Below are 23,795 nucleotides of genomic sequence, written 5' to 3'. Positions count from 1 at the left end.
TCTCCCCCCACCCACACCCGCCCCCATTTTGTCTTCCTGGGAAGAGGAGAGGTGTGTGTTTCAATTTCAGGCAGCTCAAGTGGAGATTATGACAAATAAAACTACTTGTTGAATGGTTTCCCCTTTTCCAGCCAACTCCACCCCCAGATGGTTTGAACTTTGAGCCTCTCGTAGTCCTGATGAACAACGTCGCTTTTCTCAAATATATAACCCTTGGAACTGCAAGAATTGAAGGTTTATGCAATTTGGAACTAGTCAGCACCGTGCAGAATTAAAAGTACGCAGAAGCAGGTAAGCATAAATGAGCGCCTTCCACTCCAGATTAGTGTTTGATCTGGAGTTTACCAAACTGTTCCTGTAGTTTTGGTAAAAGGTGCACCACCTTTATTGAATGCTAGGTGGTGCCAGCGAGTTAATCTTTCAGGGATAAATCTGAAATAATATAGCACCAGCTTATGCCTTTTAAAGTGCCCCCATATTCCCTGAAATTTATTCAGAATAGCTCTACCCCCTTAAAATACATTAAGCCTTTATATACTTTATCCACTTATCAAATACCTATTCTCTATTAGGTGCTGAAGAGGCTGAGAGAGGAATCAGACCTGTTTTCTACTCTCAGAGTTTACAGTCTGGAGAAGACAGACGAATGTGGGAAAATGAAATCTGCATATTAATTCAAGGCAGAAATAAGTGCTAAATAGAGAATAAGATGTGGAATGCAGAGGAAGAAGCAATTAACTCTCATTATTTGTTTACCAATCTGCCCAGCATGGTACTAGGTGCTGGGGCATAAAGAAAAGGCAAAATCCCTACTCTTAAGCTCACAACCTAGTGATTGGGAGAGAAGCAAGGAAGGTACTGTGGAGAAGGTAACACTTGAGCTAGAGCTCAAAGAATAGATGACCTGGCTTGATAAGTACAAAAACTACAGGCTCAGACAGGAAGGATGAACAAATGCATGGCTTGTTCTCAAATAACAAGTATTCCCAGTGTCGTTGGACTGTAGGAAATTAAGCCTAAAAAGACACTTGTACTTTCATTTTGGGTTTCCCGCGACTCTTACCTGAAAATTCAAAGGATAACAAATAAAAACGTAAATGTGAATTTCTAGGAGAAACCCACCCAACTATTATATACAAAATGCAGCTATCATAAATTATACTTCTGAAACCTGTTTATATTTACATATCATAAAATGATGATGATGTAAGCTGATTTTAAAAGGTAGGGTAGTAAAAAATAAATTTTCACTTAATTGCATTCTATTTTGAATACAATGTGAGGAAACCTTTTCATATCAAACCAGATGTTGTTGTTGTTAGGTGCCGTCGAGTCGGTTCCAACTCATAGCAACCTTATGCACAACAGAACGAAACACTGCCCAGTCCTGTGCCATCCTTACAATTGTTGTTATACTTGAGCTCATTGTTGCAGCCACTGTGTCAATCCACCTTGTTGAGGGTCTTCCTCTTTTCCACAACCTTGTACTTTGCCAGGCATGATGTCCTTCTCCGGGGACTGATCCCTCCTGACAACATGTCCAAAGTATGTAAGACGCAGTCTTGCCATCCTTGATTCTAAGGAGCATTCCGGTTGTACTTCTTCCAAGACAGATTTGTTCGTTCTTTTGGCAGGCCATGGTATATTCAATATTCTTTGCCAACACCACAATTCAAAGGTGTCAATTCTTCTTCAGTCTTCCTTATCATTGTCCAGCTTTCACATGCATATGATGTGATTGAAAATACCATGGCTTGGGTCAGGTGCACCTTAGTCTTCAAGGTGACATCTTTGCTCTTCAACACTTTGAAGAGGTCCTTTGCAGCAGATTTGCCCAATGCAACACGTCTTTTGATTTCTTGACTGCTAATTCCCTGGCTGTTGACTGGATCCAAGTAAAATGAAATCCTTGACAACTTCAATCTTTTCTCCATTTATCATGATGTTGCTCATTGGTCCACTTGTGAGGATTTTTGTTTTCTTTATGTTGAGGTGCAGTCCATACTGAAGGCTGTGGTCTTTGACCTTCATTAGTAAGTGCTTCAAGTCCTCTTCACTTTCAGCAAGCAAGGTTGTATCATAATGCAGGTTGTTAATGAGTCTTCCTCCAATCCTGATACCCCATTCTTCTTCATATAATCCAGCTTCTCGGATTTTTTGCTCAGCATACAGATTGAATAGGTATGATGAAAGATTACAACTCTGAAGCACGCCTTTCCTGACTTAAAACCAATCAGTATTCCCTTGTTCTGTCCGAACAACTGCCTCTTGATCTATGAAAAGGTTCCTTATGAGCACAATTAAGTGTTCTGGAATTCCCATTCTTTGCAACGTTATCCATAATTTGTTATGATCCACACAGTCAAATGCCTTTGCATAGTCAATAAAACACAGGTAAATATCTTTCTGGTATTCTCTGCTTTCAGCCAGGATCCATCTGACATCAGCAATGATATCCCTGGTTCCACGTCCTCTTCTGAAACTGGCCTGAATTTCTGGCAGTTCCCTGTCGATATCACTGCTGCAGCCATTTTTGAATGATCTTCAGCAAAATTTTGCTTGCATGTGATATTAATGATATTGTTCTACAATTTCCACATTCGGTTGGATCGTATTTCTTGGGAATAGGCGTAAATATGGATCTCTTCCAGTCAGTTGGCCATGAAGCTGTCTTCCATATTTCTTAGCATAGACGAGTGAGCACCTCCAGCGCTGCATCTCTTTGTTGAAACATCTCAATTGATATTCCATCAATTCCTGGAGCCTTGTTTTTCGCCAGTGCCTTCAGAGCAGCTTGGACTTCTTCCGTCAGTACCATCGGTTCCTGATCATATGCCACCTCTTGAAATGGTCGAACATCGACTAATTCTTTTGGGTATAATGACTCTGTGTATTCCTTCCATCTTCTTTTGATGCTTCCTGCGTCCTTTAATATTTTCTGCCATAGAATCCTTCACTTTTGCAACTCGAGGCTTGAATTTTTTCTTCAGTTCTTTCAGCTTGAGAAATGCCGAGCGTGTTCTTCCCTTTTGGTTTTCCATCTCCAGTTCTTTGCACATGTCATTATAATACTTTGTCTTCTTGAGACGCCCTTTGAAATCTTCTGTTCAGTTCTTTTACTTCATCAATTCTTCCTTTTGCTTTAGCTGCCCGATGTTCGAGAGCAAGTTTCAGAGTCTTCTCTGATATCCATCTTGGTCTTTTCTTTCTTTCCAGTCTTTTCAATGACCTCTTGCTTTCTTCATGTGTGATATTCTTGATGTCATTCCACAACTCATCTGGTCTTTGGTCACTAGTGTTCAATGAGTCAAATCTATTCTTCTATATATATATTTTTTCAAACCTGATATCTCATACTAAATCATATCAAATCATCTAGTAATGATTTCTTTATGTGTAAAAATATATAAAATGCTTTTTATAAGTTATCCTAGGATTTTAGTTTTGATAAATGGTTATACCTAATATTAACAAAATATGTTTCCTGGAAGGAATATAAATTTAATTTTTATAAATGGAAAAACTTAAATGCCGTAAATGTTAAGGTAAATGTATACAGTATCAACACACCAAAATCAGTAGCTTTTCTCTGCATAAGCAATGATCAGCTAGAAGTTGTAATAACAAAAGAACCTCATTTTCAATATTAACAAAAAATACAGAACGTCCAGGAATAGCCAATATTCATGACCTATGTGAATAAAACCATACTTTAAAAAAAAAAACTGAAGATCATAAAAGAAGACCTAGATAAATGGAGAGATATATTCCTTGATAGGAAGATTCAAATTGCAAACATAGATTTTCTCATTAGTCTCTAAATTCATGTAATCCTTGTCAAAATTTCAACTGAATTTATAATGACCTTGAAAAGCTAATTCTCAAATTTATCTAGAAGAAAAATGCACAAGACTAGCCAAGAATTTTTTGAAAAAAAAAAAAAGAACAGTAATAAAAGGCAAGTCTTACCGATATTTATAATAGCACTATTCACATTAGCCAAAAGGTGGAAATAATCCAAGTGTCCATCAGCAGATGAATAGATAAACAAAATGTGGTGTATACAGACAGTGGGATATTATGCAGTCATACAAGGCATGAAGTTCCAATACGTGCTACAACATGGAAGAATCTTGGAGATATGCCAAGTGCGATAAGCCAGACACAAAAAAGACAAATATTGTATGATTTCACTTATATGAGGTACCTAGAATGGACAAATTTATAAACTCAAAAAGTAGAATTAAGTTTACCGGGGTGAGGATAACAGGGAGTTCCTGTTTAATGGGTATAGAGTTTCCGTTTGGGATAATAAAGAAGTTTTGGAAACTTAGTAGTGATGGTTATACAACATTATGAATGTACTTAATGCCACTGAATCGTACACTCGAAAATGGTTAAAATGGTAAATTTTAATGTTATGTATATTTTACCACAATAAAAAAATAAGAAAAAATGCAAGTCCTTATCAGTTATCAAAATACACTAGCCATAAACTTATTTAAAATAGTGAGATAACGGCTTAGGACTAGAATATGATCAATGAAACAGACTTGAGTCTGGGAATTTGACTTACAATAAAGGTAGCATGTTAGATCAATGAATAAAGGATGAGCTGTTTAGGTAGTAGATGGTGATAGGACAATTGGCTATCCTTTTGAAAGAAAATAAAAGACCCCTACTCTGTAGCATAAACAAAAAGTTGCAGATAGCTTAAAGAGCTAAATGTAAAAAAAAATTTATGAAAGTGTTAGAATACAAAGACGTATATTTTTATAAATCTTGGGGTGGGTAGGATCTGCCTTCATGGAACACGAAACTCAGAATACTCAGAGGACAAGAAAGGCCATTAAAAAACAGTAATTTATTTGTGACAACATCCTTAATTTAAAGTCAGGAGATAAGAGATAATATTTATAACATAATTACGAAGTTTTCATATCCATGTTATGTAAATTAATGAAAGAAAGATAATCCAGTAGAAAAATGGGCACATCCCCAAAGAAGAAATGTATATGGAAAGATGTTCATTCTCACAAATCATTAGGTAAACGCATATAAGACGTACAAGATAACCCTAGGGGTGTTCTGAATCCTGGAATGTTCTGTCTCTTGATGTGGGTGCTGGTTGCTGAGGTGTGTCCAATTGTGAAAATTTATTTGTACATTTATGTGTACTTTTCTATACGAATGCCGTACTTTAATAAAAAGCTTTTTTAAAAAGACCAGTACTTACTAAAAATTAAAAAGAATGCTATAATGAATCTTTTTATAAAGTAAGGTCACACCAGTCTATTTCTTTACAGATCTGCTTTTTCATCTAGCTATCTATTGAAAGTCAGATGGACCAATAACGAAGCCTTCTAAGTGGTTTGTCAAGTCGTTTAAGAACATTGTCAGGAATTTTTGTGGAATGCTACTATATAGGTTTAAATTTGTATCTAAATTGGGATTTTCTTTATGTAGCTATCTCACATCTGAAGTTCAAAAACAGTAGAGCCTATTTTAATTGCACTAGTATATTGAATTACTTCAAATAATGAAATATGATGCACTGTAACTGGGTTTATTGTTCTACATAGAAATTAAAATGGCTTCCAGAGGAAAAACGGAGACAAGCAAATTAAAACAGAACTTGGAAGAACAGTTGGATAGACTAATGCAGCAATTACAAGATCTGGAGGAATGCAGGTAATCGTATAATTGTATGTCGTTATGTTGTAAAATGGCTTTTTTCTGCAATAAGGTTAATTATAAACTCTGTGGGTTCAGGCCTATGTGTGATTTTGGTTTCCCCTGTGGTATTCTTCACAGTGCTTTGTCTATTGGTGAAAGAAACTTTGCATAGGCTTTGGAGTCACAAAGGCTAGGATATGAAAGCCTTTCAATTAATTACTAACTTCGTGTGAACTTGGGCAAAATACTTAACCTCGTTAAGTTTTCATGTCCTTATGTGTGAAGTAGAAATATCAATACCTACCTTGTTTTTAGTATTTGAAGCAGCCCTGCCTGATATCAAGTGAGAACATGCTATTTGAACTTCTGTTATGTGTTTTCAGCCTTATTTACTTAAAGGACCAAGACTATTCATTGAACTTTTTAACAACCTGTCAAGGTTGTTTTGAATATCACAGATGAAGAGCCAGCACTTGGCCCAAAGTAGGTGCTCAGTAAATGGTAGCTATTGCTATTTGCAGTAAATGTTTAATAAATAGTTTGTTAGACTAAATAAAATTGCCCTCCTATTCAGGTGACAATTAATGTAAGTACTGCATTGCTGTTGTATTTCAAAGTATACCAGGTACTACCATTAACGATGGAAACCCTGTGGCGTAGTGGTTAAGAGCTACCTCTGCTAACCAAAAGGTCAGCAGTTCAAATCCAGCAGGTGCTCCTTGGAAACTCTATGGGGCAGTTCTACACTGTCCTATAGGGTCACTATGAGTCAGAATCGACTCAATGGCAATTTGGTTTTAGTACCATTAATAATGATAATAATAGCTATTTACCAAGTATTTATATGCTAAGAACTGATACCTTTGAATTATGGTGTTGGTGAAGAATGTTGAATATACCATGGACTGCCAGAAGAACAAACAAATCTGACTTGGAAGACATACAACCAGAATGCTCCTTAGAAGCAAGGATGGCAAGACATCTTCTCACATGCTTTAGACATGTTATCAGGAGGGACCAGTGCCCGAAGAAGGACATCATGCTTGGTGAAGTAGAGGGACAGTGAAAGAGAGGAAGACCCTCAACGAGATAGATTGACACAGTGGCTGCAACAATGGGCCCAAGCATAATAACGATTGTGAGGAAGGCGCAGGACCCGGCAGTGTTTCGTTCGGTTGTCACAGGGTCTCTATACATCAGAACCAACTCGACAGCACCTAACAACACATTATATGCCAAACACTTTCCATATCTCATGTAATTTTCATAACAACCCTATGGAGACTGTCATTATCTGCCTGGGGGTGAGGGATGGGCAGTGGTAGTTCATTGGTAGAATTCTCCCCTTCTATGCCAGAAGCCCAGGTTTAACTCCCAGCCTGTGCAGCCACTGTCTGTCAGTGGAGTCCTATGATGCCGAACAGGTTTCAGTGGAGATCCCAGACTAAGACAGACTAGGAAGAGAGGCCTGGCGATCTACTTCTAAAAACTCAGCCAGCACAAACTCTGGATCACAACAGCCTGATCCCGTTGTGTGTGTTTCTGGGGCTAACTCAACAGCAACTAACAACAGCAACAACGTCATTGTCTGCAACTTAAAGAAGCTGAGGTTTGCTCAAAGTTGTACCATTGATTCATAGTCCACTTAAAAGAAGTTTGTTCAGTGTGCTTCATTGTGGTAAAATAAAAATGTTTTATTATCAAAGTGACCGCGTTGCAGGAAAACGTCCATACTGCTCTCTGAAGATAAGCATTATTAGCAGTTTGATAGTTACTTCAGCCTTTTTCCCCAGGATCTTTTTTATAAGTATATATATATATGTAAGATTTTTGTATACAGTAATGAGATTACTTTTTTCACCTGAAAGTCTTTTTTTATATTATGACATTCAATGTACTCTAGAGAGGAACTTGATACAGAGGAATATGAAGAAACCAAAAAGGAAACGCTGGAGCAGCTAAGTGAATTTAATGATTCACTGAAGAAAATTATGTCTGGAAATATGACTTTGGTAGATGAACTAAGTGGAATGCAATTGGTAAGCATAATTTACTCACATTGATGACAGAGTTGATATGTAATTTTCTTTCTTTTTTGTAAGTGTAGTTGTAGGAAACATACCCTGTGTTTTTTGGTATTACTTCAAGATGAGTGTCTACTTCTGCATAAAACAGTACGTATGTCCAGATCTTCATTTAGCTTGATGTTTGGCTTTAGTGACATGCATGGAAATAGCAAATAGGAACTAAAATTATAACAGCACTTGATGAACAAAGAAGACTTACCAATGACTGAGTATATAAATGGTCTCTTAGTGGTTTACTTTGTATGTATACTCCCTAAATATTATTGTAATGTCATTCATTGGAATATTTTGGTTGGTTTTTGCCTTTCTGTTTTTCTAGGCTATCCAGGCAGCTATCAGTCAGGCCTTTAAAACTCCAGAGGTCATCAGGTTGTTTGCAAAGAAACAACCAGGTCAGCTTCGGACAAGGTTAGCAGAGGTAAAGTTTCTTTAAATTGATCGGATCATTGTATTTGTTTCTTTTCCCAGCCTGAGAGTTTCTCCAATATGATATTCTAAAGCTTAAAAATTGAGCAGTTGAATTTAGAGCAGCAACTCAAACTTTTCTGACAGATTAGTCCTTTGAGCAGTTGTGATTGAAAAGGAATGTAGAAGTCAAAGCAGCACATGGCATTTTAAATTCCCACTGACTGCTTCAACTTATACTCCACCTTTAAGGTTTCACCTTTACTTCTGGAGCCCCAAGTTTAAATCCCATTTGGAATTCATTAGCAACGTTGCTTTGTGCTTCTGTGGCATCTCTCATCTAAGAATCTCCAAGACCTTTATAGACCTGGTACTTCAGGAAGTCTGTTTATAGACTTAAATATAATTGAGGCATTAATAAGTTATATGTACCCAGAAAACCATGGGTAATTCAGTAGCAGAGTGGTTAAGAGCATGACTTGGGTCAGACTGACTGGATTTGAATCCCTGCTCCACTACTAAGAAGTGTAACCTTGGACAATGTATTCAACCTCTTTGTGCCTCATCTTCTCCCTCTGTAAAATGGTGATAATGATAGTCCCTCGCTCTTATGGTTGTCATGAGGATTATGAATTAATATGTGCAGAAAGCACTTAGAAGGGGCCCTGGTGACGCAGTGGTTAAGCATTCAGCTGCTAACAGAAAGGTGGGCGGTTCCAACCCACCAGCTGCCCTGTGGGAGAAAGATATGGCAGCCTGCTCCTGTAAATATTAGAGCCTTGGAAACCCTATGAGGCAGTTCTACTCTGTACTACAGGGTCACTGTGAATTGGAATCGACTCGACTGCAATGGTGGTGGGTAATGCACTTAGAATAGTAACTATGCATAGTACACTCAGTGTTTCTGTGGTGGGGATGATATTTAACTGAAGTTCCAGAAGATCTAATACCAGTTGTACCATTCAAGCTGCAGGCCACATTTCACTTTAACGAAATGAGTTCTTAGAGGATAGCTTCTTTACAAAGGAAGCTACTGACCTACTACTTCTTCAGCAGAGTTTATAACTAAAACACAGCTAGTCCCCGATTTAGGAAGGAGTTCTGTTCTGTAGTCAGTTCTGACATGAGTCAAAAACCTTGTTTTTTTTTTTTTTTTTATTGCCTTTTATTATCACTATATAAATCTTTGGGGGTTGGAAGCTTTACATATGCTTACAAATATATTTTAATACATACATACACACATACGTAAAAAAATACACACATCCATGAAAAAATAGACAATGTTGGCATTTTCTCAGTTGTGGTAATAACTCCACTTGTGGAAGGTTCTGGATCACCTGAATTATTCCTGGGAATAAGGATGGTGTTGCTAGTCAGAAAATTAATGAGAGTTGTCTGTATGGTCCTTTTATGCACTGCAGCATTGTGTGTAGTGCATATTACTAACAATAAGATGTACCAAAAAAAAACAGATGGTCATAAGCCCGGTTTGTTGTAAGTCAAATATGTTTTAAGTTGGGAACTACGTGTAATGATTATGATTAGCTTTAATGTTTATTAGAACTGTGTAAAATCATTTATATCATGTTTGCCTTGAATTATTTCTATAGTTCTTCATGAATCAGCTAGAGGATTTTTTTAAGCACTAGGTCTGACAAGCTGGATTTTAACCACAGAATATTTTTCTCACTTAAACACTGTGTGCTTTGCATTCATCCACTGTAGATGGATAGAGATCTGATGGTAGGAAAGCTGGAAAGAGACCTGTACACTCAACAGAAAGTGGAGATACTAACAGCTCTCAGGAAACTTGGAGAGAAGGTACCAGTATTTTATTTAACATTTTAGATATAAAGAAAAATTGTGAAGTATTTGGTACAGAACTTTTTGATCCATGATCTACTTTGTGGTCCTGAGACATTCTTCACTGTGGTTCTTAGAACCACTCATAACATTTGCATGCACTAGACTGCAGTTTGTTTTGTTCTGTTTAGCTGACTGCAGATGATGAGGCGTTCCTGTCAGCAAATGCGGGTGCTATACTCAGCCAGTTTGAGAAAGTCGCCACTGACCTTGGTGAGTACCTTCGTATTTCTGAAAGCTGAACATGTATTACCATTCCAGACCGAAGGGCAGTGTGGTGGGGATAAATGACCTTTTCTTGAGTTTAGCGGTAAAAACAGAATGATTTTCTTCATAAATCCAATTCATTGGTTTTATTTCCCAATACTTTTTAATTCAAAATAATTAAATTTCATGCAGCTTTTTTTAGCTTTTTTTCTTTTTTACTATTTGTCAGCTAAATGTAACTATAAAAATAAATATCTTACATATTACATACCTTGAGCTGGAGTAAGAATTTATAGCCAATAAGTCACCCTCTGGGTGCAGCAAGATCGTTTGTGCAGAAGGAAGGGAATTGTGATGGCCGCGGAAGGTTAGGGGTTAACACACTGAGAACGGAGGCTGATTCTATTTTCTATTTCACGTTCTGTGTGAAAGATTTTTCTGTCTTTACGTACAACTGTAAATACATTTGAAATAACCTTTTTGATAATTGTGTCTTTCTCCTTAGGCTCTGGAGACAAAGTCCTTGCTTTGGCAAGTTTTGAGGTTGAAAAAACAAAAAAATGACATGGTATGGAATCTTGGGACCTTGATTACATTCTTGGAAATGACATTTTTCGTCTGGGGATTTTAAGTCATTGCAAAGAAATCAAGAGATTCTCAAACTGCATTAATAACTTAAGAAAAGATGACATAAAAATGTAGTGATGGCTTCTGTTGATGGCATTCGTCATTGTGCTTTGTGTAGGGCTACCTTTGTGAGTGATCTGGACCGGTTGGGATGGAAGGACTCACTGGATCTTACTCATTATGATTTGTCTGTGTAAGAGAGAGAAAAGATAATGGAGTTTCTCTGCCTGTTTTTATTAAGGCTTCTTGTTTGTAAGTGCTGAGAGTGAACGAAAAGATATGAACTAATGGTTCTTTCCTGCTGCCAGCTTTACTCATTGTAGTGAATAGTGTAGCAACATCAGTAGACCTCATATGTGTTCACAGAATTTTAGAGTTCAAAGTGGCCTTAGAAATCATTTTCGTTTTACAAACAAGGAAACTGAGGCTCAGAAGAACAAATGACTAGCTTAAAGTCACATTAGAGAGAGCTGAGGCTAAGACTCAGTGTCCTGACTCCCCGTTTAGTGTTCATTGAGTTTTATTTCTTCATACAGTTTAAAAAAAAACAATAACTAACATGTATTTGTGCAAGTGTTTATGAAAATTTGATGTCCCAACGAAAAGTTGACACTATACTAAGGGACCATTCCCTAGCCTGTATGCTCTCCCTGTGAATGGGGCCCATTGTGTCTCTGAGTTTTGAGCTTGGAACAATGGGAGCCCTGTTGAGAATCTCCTGAAGTAACTTAACCTCCTGCATTGTCTCGCCAGGGAAGCAATAGGAAATGGCAGCTAGAGGCCCTCCCTGTGTGTGCCCTCTTGCTGAAACCCAGAGGGAGGTGCCTGTAAGCTACTATTTACTCTTAAGTTTTTGGAGAAACACAAAACAAGTTGTGAGGAAAAACAAGCTTCTCTCCTGAGTGTTCACGTCTATCTGCATACTCATATATAGATACGTGCATATGCATGTGTGTTAGCCTATTTCCTAGGCTCTGGCCATTTTATATTCTTCCTCAATGTTCTTTTTCTTTGCACTTTATACAAATTAAAAACCTTTCTACAGCTTCTTGTATGCTGTAAACTCTACTAGGTGCTCTGCCAACAAATTAGGAGACCTCAGCTACATAAATGCCTTATTTGAACTTTTAATGGGTGATTTTTTTTAATATTGGTTTAAATGGTCAAAAACTTGTGTGTTGAAATTGTGATAAATCAAGAAAAAGAAAATTTCCTGCTGTTCATCTAGGGCTTTATGGTCAATCATCATTTCATTTTTCTATGTGTGGTTTTTAATTTAGGTGAAATTCAAAACCCAAAAAAAACACTGCCGTTGAGTCTGCTCCGACTCATAGCAATCCTATAGAACAGAGTAGAACTGCCCCATAGAGTTTCCAAGGAGCGCCTGGTGGATTCGAACTGCTGACCTCTTGGTTAGCAGCCGTAGCACTTAACCGCTACGCCACCAGGGTTTCCAGGTGAAGTTCACATAGCGTGAAATTGACCATCTTAAAGTTGAGTGGCGTTTAGTACATTTCACAATATTGTGCAACCACACCACTTCTATCTAGTTACAAAGCATTTTCATCACCTCAAAAAGAAACCCCATACCCATGAAGCAGTCACTTCCCGTTTCTCCCCTCCTCTAGCCCCTGGTAACCACTCATCCCATTTCTCCCACCCCCTCCAGCCCCTGGTAACCACTAATCAAGTTTATCTATTCTGGATATTTCATACAAGTGGAATCATAAACTATTTGTCCCTTTGTGCCCAGCTTCTTTCACTTAGCATAATGTTTTTGAGGTTCATCCATGTATCAGGACTTCATTTCTTTTTATGACTGTATAATACTCTATTCTATGTGTATACCACATTTTTTTATCCACTGTTCAATTGATGAACGCTTGGGTGGTTTCCACCTTCTGGCCATTGTGAATAGTGCTGCTGTGAACACTCATGTACAAGAATTTGCTTGAGTTCAATTGTTTTGGGTACCTGAAGACTTAGGGGAAACCCTCATGGTGTAGTGGTTAAGAGCTATGGCTGCAAACCAAAAGGTTGACAGTTTGAATCCACTAGGTGCTCCTTGGAAACTATGGGACAGTTCTAGTCTGTTCTATAGGGTCACTGAGTCGGAATTGACTTGATGGCAGTGGGTTTTTGTTTTGTTTTTCAGCTAGACATGGCAAAGTGATTAAGAGGTCAAGCTGCTAACCAAAAGGTCGGCAGTTCAAATCCACCAGGTGCTGCTTGGAAACCCTGTGGGGCAGCTCTACTCTGTCCTGTAGGGTCGCTATGAGTCGGAATTGACTCAACGGCACACAACACCAACAACAGCAGCAAGATACTATCAGTTATGGCTGTGGGATCTTTGGTAGGTTACTTGATCTTTTTGAGCCTCAATTACCTCATCTGTTCAATGGGGATAATAGGCCTACCTCATAGTATTGTTGTGCATTCTCTTCCTTACTGCATTGGCGCTAATCTACCATTTAAGTTCTATTTCAAGCACCATCTGACATATTTTGCTTCACGGATTTGGCATTTCATTGAGAAAAATAGTTTGATAAGTGAGTAAATTCTATGCAACTATAGTTATTAAATGACTTCCATACTGTGTCTCCTGTTCATATTTTGCTACATTTAATCATCTAGTTTTTTAGATCTCTTGGGAGGTCTCAGATTGCAGTAACCCTGAGGCAATGAACTTCTCAACATTCTTGGGTCAGACTAATGTTTTAATGAACAGAATTCCTGCATATTTCAAAGCACTGGGGCTGAGACAGAAATAAATTCCAATGAACAAGGGTCCAAATGGGCTGTTTTATCTAACCTAATAATTTAAAACAATTCCTGTATTTCGGTGTTGGTTTTTTTGTTTGATTTTTTTTTTAATCCTGTGACTAGATAAGGTAGGTATTCTAGGTTGGGGGTGGAGGAAGAAACTGAGCAAAAGAATGAGGAGTTGTTCCCAAGGTAGACTTGGAATTGGGACAGATGGATCGTTAACTTTGATTGTTAGCCTTTTATTGAAGACACTCAGACAAGGAATGGTCATCTTTAGCAATAAAAAAAAGACTGTGCAACTCCATCATCTTATTACAGTAAATGACGGACAGTTTGAAATTATTGCAGAAAAAACAGACCCAAACCATTTTGCCTAGAGCCTTTCAACCGCTTTCATCTGTTTTGTTTTGTTTCTTATTCTATTCATTACTAAGACCAAAGACTGCTCTTCTTTGCCCCTCAAAATGTTTTCAAGCATTAATATGTAAATTAAAACTGTCAGCATTCCCCCAGACCCCCGTGAACAAGCTGCAAGACTTAATTGCTTCCAGTCTGTCTGGCCAGGAAATTAAGATTTTAGAAACTGGGGAAACTACTATTTAATATTTTCATCAAGTTGCAAAAAGCAGGTTAAAAAATATGGCTTTCCTAGATATCACCCTAAAATATGGCCTCTTGACACCCTAACTCACTTTCTTTTTGAAATCCCCCTCTCTGCTCACACTAATAGCAAAGCAGAGAAATTATAATGCTGAAAGGACCTCAGACACCAGGGGTCAGTGATGTTCTCAAGAGCTCACAACAGAGAATCCTGAACTGCTGTTCCAAGCAGAGGGCCAGGAAAGTGGAGACGTTTGAGGCTGTCAGCTGGAAGCTTCCTGATGCCTGGTTGTTTTCCTTTGAGAAGACCACATTCCTCACAGCCTCAGACAATTGACTATAATTGAAAATAACAAATTATTTTTTTCTTTTGAGTTAAGGTAATGCTGGCAAAAGTTCTTTCTAAGATTACCCATCAGCCATGGATCCTCTGCTCCAACTTTTGGTAACCGTGACTGTGAACTTTGAAGCCTTCCCACGAAAAACTAATGAAGTCGTAATTTCATTACATGGTTTAAAAGCTTACGCCAATTTTGTCTATTCTAAAATGCCTTAGCGGGTCAGATACTGTTTTTTGCTACTGCTAAATTGTCATATTACATGGGGGTATTCACTCCCTGGAGAAGGACATCAGGCTTGGTAAAGTAGAGGGTCAGGGAAAAAGAGGAAGACCTTCAACAAGATGGATTGACACAGTGGCTGCAACAGTGGGCTCAAACACAGCAATGATTGTGAGGATGGTGCAGGACCAGGCAGTGTTTCATTCCGTTATACATAGGATTGCTATGAGTCGGATCCGACTTGATGGCACCTAACAACATTCTTTCCTATAAGTGGAGTTTGGTTTAATGATTTTTTTTTTTACCTCATGAAAAAAACTAAAATATCCTCCTTTAGTCCTGGCATTGTTTCCTATAAGTGGAGTTTGGTTTAATGATTTTTTTTTACCTCATGAAAAAAACTAAAATATCCTCCTTTAGGCCTGGCATTAGGCCTCCAATACTCATAAACTATGCTAAGAAGAAAACTGAGGCAATTACCTTCAATGGTAATAAAAGAGACAGGTAATTTAGGTAAAAGCAAATATTTGGTTTGAATTAGATTCTGATTGCCTTAACCTTGTGATTTGGCTGTGATCTTAGAAAATGTGGTGCTTTTATTATTTCATGTTAAAAAAAACTTTGTTAGCATCTCAAATTTTATAGCAAGTGTCTTGTAGGTGTTGGCAAATTATACCTTACAATTGGTTTACAAAGATCTGCGCTTATTCTCGTTTATTTAAATATTTTGTTTCATATTTACTTAGGAAAGAAGCATTTGTACTTTTGGAGCAATCATGGCAAAATGTCAGTCCCTTAGCCTCAGCTTTGCAGCATTTCTTTTTATACTATCTTCTAGAAGTTTCAGTGGTTTATTCCTCTGCAAGGAAATGCTTTGACCATGACTTTATAAGATTGCATATAAAGGAATATGTATAGGCATACCTAGGTCCACTTTCCATTCTCAGAAAGAAAATTGCAGACTCTGCCCTTACTTTATGAGAGTGGAGGAAAAATAAGGAATGTAAGCATATGCTCAATCCTGTGTGGGGCCTCTCCTGAGAGTCAGCTTGGACCTATGACATGTCTGTATCCCACGCGGTACTTCTGACCTATAGTGCTACTTTTTTTTTTAATTAATTTTTATTAAGCTTACCATTCCAATCAGTCTGTCACATGTAGGTTTACATACATCATACTCCCTTCTCCCACTTGCTCTCCCCCTATTGAGTCAGCCCTTTCAGTCTCTCGTTTCGTGCCAATTTTGCCATCTTCCCTCTCTCTCTTTCTTCCCATCCCCCCTCCAGTCAAGAGTTGCCAACACACTCTCCAGTGTCCACCTAATTTAACTGGCTCACTCTTCATCAGCATCTCTCTCCCCCCCGCTGACCAGTCCTTTTCATGCCTGATGAGTTGTCTTCGGGGATGGTTCCTGTCCTGTGCCATCAGAAGTTCTGGGGAGCATTGTCTCTGGGATTCCTCTAGTCGCATTCATATCATTAGGTATGGTCTTTTTATGAGAATTTGGGGTCTGTATCCCATTGGCCTCCTGCTCCCTCAGGAGTTGTCTGTTGTGCTCCCTAGCAGGGCAGACATCGATTGTGGCCGGGCACCAACTAGTTCTTCTGGTCTCAGGATAATGTAGGTCTCTGGTTCATGTGGCCCTTTCCCTACAGTGCTACTTTTGCCAGGATGGGAGATTAATGGTGCCAGGTTAATTTTGTGACAAGGTGTCTTAGTTATCTAGTGCTCCTCTAACAGAAATACCACAGGTGGATAGCTTTAGCAAACAAAAATTTATTCTCTCACTGTTTACAGGGCTAGAAGTCCTCATTCAGGGTACCAGCTCTAGGGGAAGGCATTGCTCTGTGTCGGCTCTGGGTGAAGGTCCTTGTTTCTTTTCAACATCTTTGGGCCCAGCGTTCCTTGGAAATCTCCATATGTCTTGGTATCGACCTTCCCCGGGGTCAAGGAGGTTCTTGGCGCAGGGACCCTGGGGCCAGAATATGCGCTCCACTCCTGGTTCTTCTTTCTTGGTAGTAGTAAGTTTCCTCCCCTCTCTGCTTGCCTCTCTCTCCTTTTATCTCTTGTAAGATAAAAAAATGTGACTCAAGCAAGGGTATGACTTAAGGGTGTGACTTAAGTGTAAGGCTGTGACTCAAGATACACCCCACACTGATCCTGCCTCATTAACATATCACAAATACAGGATAGTTACATCAGATCACAAAATGGAGGACAACCATACAATACTGGAAATCATGGCCTAGCCAAGGTGGCACAGATTTTTGGAGGACACAATTCAATCCATGACACAAAGCACCAGACAAATCGTGTATACTGGGTCCTTTTGCTTAGAAAAACTCAAAAGTGTGTGCTTTTCCCTGGTGGAGATTATGTCTTGAAATTGATGAGAAGAAAATGTGTTTTGGAAAAGTCTTAGAGTAATTGCTATTGGGAGAGGGGGGAGTTTATATCTGCCACCTCCTCTGATTGCGATGTCATTTCTTCTTTCATCAGTTATTAGTGCTGATGGATATGCCAGACACTTTCCTTAGCTCTCTCTCTCTCCCTTTTTTTTTAATCTCTAACATTTATATTGGATGTAATTCTTACCAAAAAACAAGACTCTTAAAATGTTTATGTAATTAATAGTTTTCGATATTCAGCAGAATCACTATAGAGGTTTACTGTACAATAACAGTTTTTTAATAGACCTAACATTAAAAAAAAGAAAAAAAGGTATCTGTGACTATATGATAGTTACCTGGGTCTTTAGAAACATTATTTCTGTATATCACATTATATCTATGTATTGTAAAGAGTATTATACTTGGAAATAATCCTGATGTATACAATTTGATCTAAATAATCTTTATAATTTTTTACTTCACCTTTAATCAACCTGGGGAAGTGCATATCTCATTAAGTTATTTTGGAGACTATTAAATGGAGAGAAAGTTGAATTACTTCATTTTCAATTGTAATTCTGTCACTGTCTTGTACATAATTTTTGACCCACTTTGTCAACTGGCCTTCCATATTTTCATGTAGGTATTTTGTGAAGAATGGTTAATAAATGTATAAATTGCTTTGCAACTACGTTATAGGGAACTGCATAAAAGCTAAATAATACTATTTTCATGAAAATAAAATATTTAAACTATTAAAATCCTCATCTTAAGGAGCTATTAAGAATACTAAATAAAATGGAGGCATTGTGTGTGTTTTAAATAAGGGAAGCTTCGTTGTTCATAGTTCCGATATTTGAAGTAGTGGGAAATGAAGATCATAAAATTAACTGGGTCTGTCTAATGTGGGAAAGAGCCTACAATTCTGTTTCCCCAGTCTTTCCCTTTCGTGGAGGTGAGGTAAATTACTTTTTCTGTTATATTTACTTTTAATGATATAACTTGTGCTAAAGAGATCTTATAACAGACCAAGACATCCTAACTGAAAGAATGTTACTGGATTTGTGGGAATTCCTGTGTTAATATTATAGTCTGTCTCAACAGGGTGTCATTAGCAGCAGAAATGGAAGGCAAATTAAAACCAGTCCCTTTATCTTTCCCAGACACTGCAGCCTCTTTAGCATGCTGCTTCTCTAAGTCTCTTACTCTGAAAAGAAATTAAATGGAAATTGCCTGCTCGTGGTTGTTTAAAAAAGTCACAAGTGTCACCTGTATGCTTGCTTGAGGACTCCCTGCCTCCTCCTCTCTGTGAGCCTGTCTTCTCTTTCCTGAGAAAGCTTTTCTGCTTATTAGTGAAATAAGTGCCCCTTTCTGTTCTGTCTGTACTTAGCCACCAATTAGTGTGATGAGCAGAAATGCTCCCATGCTGAGCGCTGCGCTGGGGGCATGAAGGAAGCTGACACTACTCCATGGTACAAGCTTCATCTCCCAGGAGAGGCCCTCAATAGGTTTGGTCTGCCTCCTGGGGTCTGTAGCTGTTTCAGCCCAACTGACATTAAAGCCAATCTAAAGATATTGCTAAAGCCTTTGGATTATTTAAGTGAATTGCCTCCACTTGGATTCAGCTAAAAATAGTTCACTTTCACTTCCCCCTGTTGTCCCAAAGTTACATGAACTTCCCCCTCAGCCTCACACCCCAGCAAAAATATTGATGTTGTTAGCAAGACTAGCTTCTTACTAAAGACCCAGGACAATCACTATGAGTGCAAGAATGGAAGCAAAAAAATGAACCCAAATTCAAGCTAAGCCCAAGAATGTGAGACAAGAAATCAGAACTGTGGGAAAAGACAGATTTTCTCTTCCCCTCAAATATTAATTTATGTATAAAAATTAATGACAGCACATAGCACTGGCCCAGACCAATGTAGACCTGTCCTAACTAGGTACCTACTCTGTCTTTTTCTCCTTCCCATTTGAAACCCGTGGTAGAACTAGTAGCCTTGGAGCAACTGGCAGAAGAGTGAGCATTCCTGGACAAGGTGGAGCTAGCCCTGACAGGAAGAAACTCAAGTTTACAGAGAAGGAAGTGAAAAAGGGATCAATTTGTTCCCAAAAACCGTTGTAACCATTTGTTATTACTGACAGCAAGTGCTTCTAGCCACCTAGAAATCATATACATTCTGCATCTATGGACTCAAAGACAAAATTGAGCTCAAGTATCCCAAGCTCTTCTGTAAATGATCAAAATAATTCTCAACTGATAGTATTATATTAATTTTATACCCTACAAGTTAAAGGCTTTGGGAAAAGTGAAAGCAGGTTGTTTGAGAACTAAAGCAAAGTGGCTTAGGATGAGGAAAGCAATTGTTGCTGTTAGGTGCCGTCGAGTTGGTTCTGACTCAGAGTGACCTATGCACAACAGGACAAAACACTGCCCAGTCCTGCACAATCCTCACAATTGCTATGCTTGAGCCTATTGTTGCAGCCGCTATGTCAGTCCACCCCGATGACGGTCTACCTCTTCTTCCCTGACGCTCTACTTTACCAAGCATGATGCCCTTCTCCAGGGACTAGTCCCTCCTGATAACATGCCCAAAGTATGTGAGACATAATCTCACCATCCTTCTAAAGAGCATTCTGGTTGTACTTCTTCCAAGACAGACTTGTTCATTCTTTTGGCAGTCGGTGGTATAATCAATATTCTTTGAATGCCTTAGCATAGTCAATAGAACAGAGGTCAACATCTTTCTGGTATCCTCTACCATTTACTTGGTTGCCATCAGAATGGAAAATGGCTTGATCATAGCTTCATTAATGTATTGGAGAGTATTATGCAGCAAATACACTTCCCTTCCTTGGGATGGAGTGTACTTCCTTGCACCGCTGTTTAGAGGTTGCCCATGAAACTAGATTTGGCCAGTTTGACTTGGTGTTCTTGTTCTTCTGCCAGTTATAAGAAGAATATGTCCCAGGTAAGTGATCTGACTCCGTAAAGATTGAACCAAAAACAAACAAACAAACCAGTTGTCAAGTCGATTCTGACTCATAGTGACCCTAATGGATAGAGTAGAACTGTCCCATAGGAGCAGTGAACTGCCTACCTTTGGTTAGCAGCCAAGCTCTTAATCTCTGTACCACCAGGGCTCCCCATAAAGATTATCGTCTAGAGAACCCTATGCAGCAGTTTTTCTCTGTCACGTAGGGTCTCTATGAGTCGAAAATTGACTCAACAGCTCCTAACAACAACAGTCTCTGGTCCAAGGAGAATGAGGAGTCTGAAGCAGACTTCTTCCTAATCTGCAGCTAACACCTGCTGATCCCAGCCCAACCCAGCAAAGTCAGCCAATCCACGACCTGAAGCAGACCCACCAGGCGATTTGCAGACCCATGAGCGAAAAACATAAACCCTTGTTGAAGCTACAAAGTTTTCAGATGGTTTGCAGCATTATTGCCACAGAGGCTGACAGATACAGTTCTTGCTCCATTTTAGTCCATCCTTCATGCTGTCACCATAGTCATCTATTTAAATGTAAACCTAACCATGTCACATCCTTATTTAAATCCTTCAGTAGTTCATGACTCTTGGAATAAAGACTCAAACTTTTAGCGGGACCTATGAAGTCCTGTATGTCAGGAGCCTGGCCTCTCTCCCCATCACTGTACACTTTTGCCACTCCAACCTCTCTCAGTTACTTGGTCTCACCATGCTCTCTTGCCTCCTCTTCATGGCATTTTAATGAGCTGGCCTGCTGCCTGCTGTATTTTTTGTTTAGTTAACTCCTACTCATAAGTGTCAGCTTAAATGTAACTTTCCCAGCTCTCCCTGACACTTTGACAAGGTCAGATTCCCAGTTACATGCTTTCATATCCCCTTTGTATTTCAGGTTTGTAGCACTTAACCACATTTGCAATGAATTATTCAATTGTACAGTTCGTTGCTGTCTGTCTCACTCACTGTAATGTAAGTTCCATGAGGGCAAGGATATATGTGTCTGATGTGCTGCTTTATCCCCCTGCCTCGCGCAGCGTCGAACACCTGGGAAGCACTCAATAAAAATTCCTTGAATGAATAATTGATTAAAGAGACTAGATATGCATGAACAAAAGTCAGGGGGTATATAATACATCATGTGCTGATGAAGATATGAATTGTGATTGAAAGGTCCAGTAAAAGCTTTAGTGATAGGTAGTGTGAATATTGGAACAAGGTCAGAAAAAGACACCTGCAAAGAAAACACAGTTTCTTGTTAGCCACAGAACCAGCTTATAGTAACTATCAAAGTTAGGTTTCTAAATGTTACTGAAATGGAAATAAAAGGAATGATAATAAGAGGAAATGTCATACCTGCAGAGGGATCGACAATGTGGAAAGACTGAACTTAGTGGAAGTAGAAATGAGTTTCAAACAGGTGAAGGTAGTCCTCAAATTGTGGGTTCTTAACTAATAGGGAGAAACTGTTTTACAAGTCATGATATATACATAGAAAAAAATTAAACCTACCAGGAATGACACAGGGTTTGAGATCTGAAGTGAAAATTTCATGAAGGTTTCGGTACAAAGTGCAAAGAAAGGAAAATCAGGGTGGAGGGAGTTGCAACATTAGAATGTCAACGTACTTATCACATGTGAACAAGAAAGACTCATCTCATGGGAAGACTTGGGATTCCTAGGGTCAGGAGTCACTAAAACCTATGAAAATCTGGTCTAGCCCCCTGTTTTAGTTATCTAGTGCTGCTGTAACAGAAATAGCACAAGTGGATGGCTGTAACAAATGGAAATTTATTCTCTCACAATCTAGGAGGCTAGAAATCTGAATTCAGGGCAACAGCTCCAGGGGAAGGCTTTCTGTCTCTGTCGGCTCTGGGGAAAGTCCTTGTCATCAATCTTCCCTTGAGTCTAGAAGTTTCTCAACACAGGGACCCTGGGTCCAAAGGACACATCCTTTTGCTGGCTCATCTTTCTTGGTGGTATGAGGGTCCCTCTCCTCTCTGCTCGCTTCTCTCTTTTATGTCTCAAAAGAGATTGACTCAACATACAGCCTAATCCTGTAGATTGTGTCCTGCCTCATTAACATAACTGCCTCTAATCCTGCCTCTTTGACATCATAGTGGTTAGGATATACAACACATCAGATCACAGACTGAAGACAACCACACAATACTGAGAATTGTAGCCTAGCCAAGGTGACACACATTTTGGGGGACACAGTTCAATTCATAACACCCCCTCCACTGCCCTCTTTCTTTTATATGCTATCACGGAAGGGAATCTGTAGAAGCCATTTGATTTTCAAATTCCATTTTGTCAGCAGTATACACAATAAATACAAAGTATTGCATTGGGCAAATCTGCTGCAAAAGACCCCTTTAAAGTGTTAAATAGCAAAGATGTCACTTTGAGGACTAAGCTGTGCCTGACCCAAGCCATGGTGTTTTCAGTCACCTCATATGCATGTGAAAGCTGGACAATGAATAAGGAAGACTGAAGAAGAATTGATGCATTTGAATTACGATGTTGGTGAAGAATATTGAACATACCGTAGACTTCCAGAAAAACAAACAGATCTGTCTTGGAAGTACAGCCAGAATGCTCCTTAGAAGTGGGGATGGCAAGACTTTGTCTCACATACTTTGGACATCTTATCAGGAGGAACCAGTCTCTGGAGAAGGACATCATGCTTGATAAAGCAGAGGATCGGTGAAAAAGAGGAAGACCCTCAATGAAATGGATTGACAGTGGCTACAACAGTGGGCTCAAACAGAGCAACAGTTGTGAGGATGTTGCAGGACTAGACAGTGTTTCGTTCTGTTGTACATAGGGTCACTACGAGTCAAACAAACTTGACAGCACCTAACAACAACATGTACAAATGAAACCTGAGTTTATTATTTTTTAAAAGGGAAAAAACATTAGATTTTTTTTTTTTACTTCCCATCCTTGTTTATTGTTAATTGATTTGTGTAAAAATGGCACAGTGTTGTCAGACTTTGTCATCCAACTTCACAAGGGAAGAGGATAATCACCAAGATCGTCGTTAGCCCAAAGCTGATTCCTATGAGGTAGAGGGCAGACATACTCTGCTCTCCAAACTTTTTTGCCAATTCTGATACCAGATGTTCCTCCCCGGCGCTCTCTACCTCTTTGCTGGGTTTGATAATTCATTCCAATGGTCACACAGAACTCATAGACCATATTCACATTTATGGGGTTTGTTAGGGAAGTAACAGGTTACTTACTCGGGATCAAGAGCAACTTGGAGGTAACAGGAACAACTCTGGATAAAGTTCTTCAGCCAGGATAGCTTCACCTCAGCTGTGCCTCCAGGCAGGCCTCTCTCTCATCCCTCAGCCCCCACTCTTGGCCTTTGCCCTTCTCAGGCAAGTGTAACAAAGCTCTTTAGCTCTTTGTACAAGAGGCATCCCCCCTCTGCCAGCAAGCTTCCTGCTCAAAGGCACTCAGCTTTCTAGCTCTGTGGGCTGGCACACCCACTGTAGCTACTTTGCTCTTTGGGCTGGGAAGTTCACCACACTGTCTCATGCTAATCTGGTTCTGTTGACAGTGTTTCTCTGCCACTGGACTCTGCTGTGTTTGCCATCTAGCACCATCTCCG

The 23,795-nt window shown here is 39.1% G+C and overlaps 1 protein-coding gene across 2 annotated transcripts; it reads left to right on the top strand.

Moving 5' to 3' along the window:
- Positions 1-164: 164 nt before the first annotated feature.
- On the top strand, positions 165-16,071 carry LZIC (leucine zipper and CTNNBIP1 domain containing). Of its 2 annotated transcripts, none has more exons than XM_064281254.1 (7): positions 165-234; positions 5,583-5,691; positions 7,580-7,715; positions 8,083-8,181; positions 9,897-9,992; positions 10,166-10,247; positions 10,747-16,071. In XM_064281254.1, exons 1-7 carry the CDS (start codon positions 180-182, stop codon positions 10,803-10,805), a joined length of 636 nt encoding a protein of 211 aa, XP_064137324.1. In that variant the 5' UTR covers positions 165-179; the 3' UTR covers positions 10,806-16,071. The 2 variants fall into 2 exon arrangements, with proteins under 2 accessions (XP_064137324.1, XP_064137323.1); XM_064281253.1 differs by having other exon boundaries at positions 178-291.
- Positions 16,072-23,795: the final 7,724 nt, after the last annotated feature.

This window comes from Loxodonta africana, chromosome 3 (genome assembly GCF_030014295.1).
Source record: "Loxodonta africana isolate mLoxAfr1 chromosome 3, mLoxAfr1.hap2, whole genome shotgun sequence".
NCBI classification, from domain to species: domain Eukaryota; kingdom Metazoa; phylum Chordata; class Mammalia; order Proboscidea; family Elephantidae; genus Loxodonta; species Loxodonta africana.
The sequence above is the reverse complement of the archived record's forward strand: the minus strand, read 5'-3'. Positions and strand labels throughout refer to the sequence as shown.

Excerpts from the sequence above, each read along its gene's own strand:
- LZIC (XM_064281254.1), top strand. The coding sequence starts at position 180 with ATGAACAACGTCGCTTTTCTCAAATATATAACCCTTGGAACTGCAAGA. Across the intron at positions 5,692-7,579 it reads CAAGATCTGGAGGAATGCAG|AGAGGAACTTGATACAGAGG; the intron begins GTAATCGTATAA and ends AATGTACTCTAG. Across the intron at positions 10,248-10,746 it reads GAAAGTCGCCACTGACCTTG|GCTCTGGAGACAAAGTCCTT; the intron begins GTGAGTACCTTC and ends CTTTCTCCTTAG.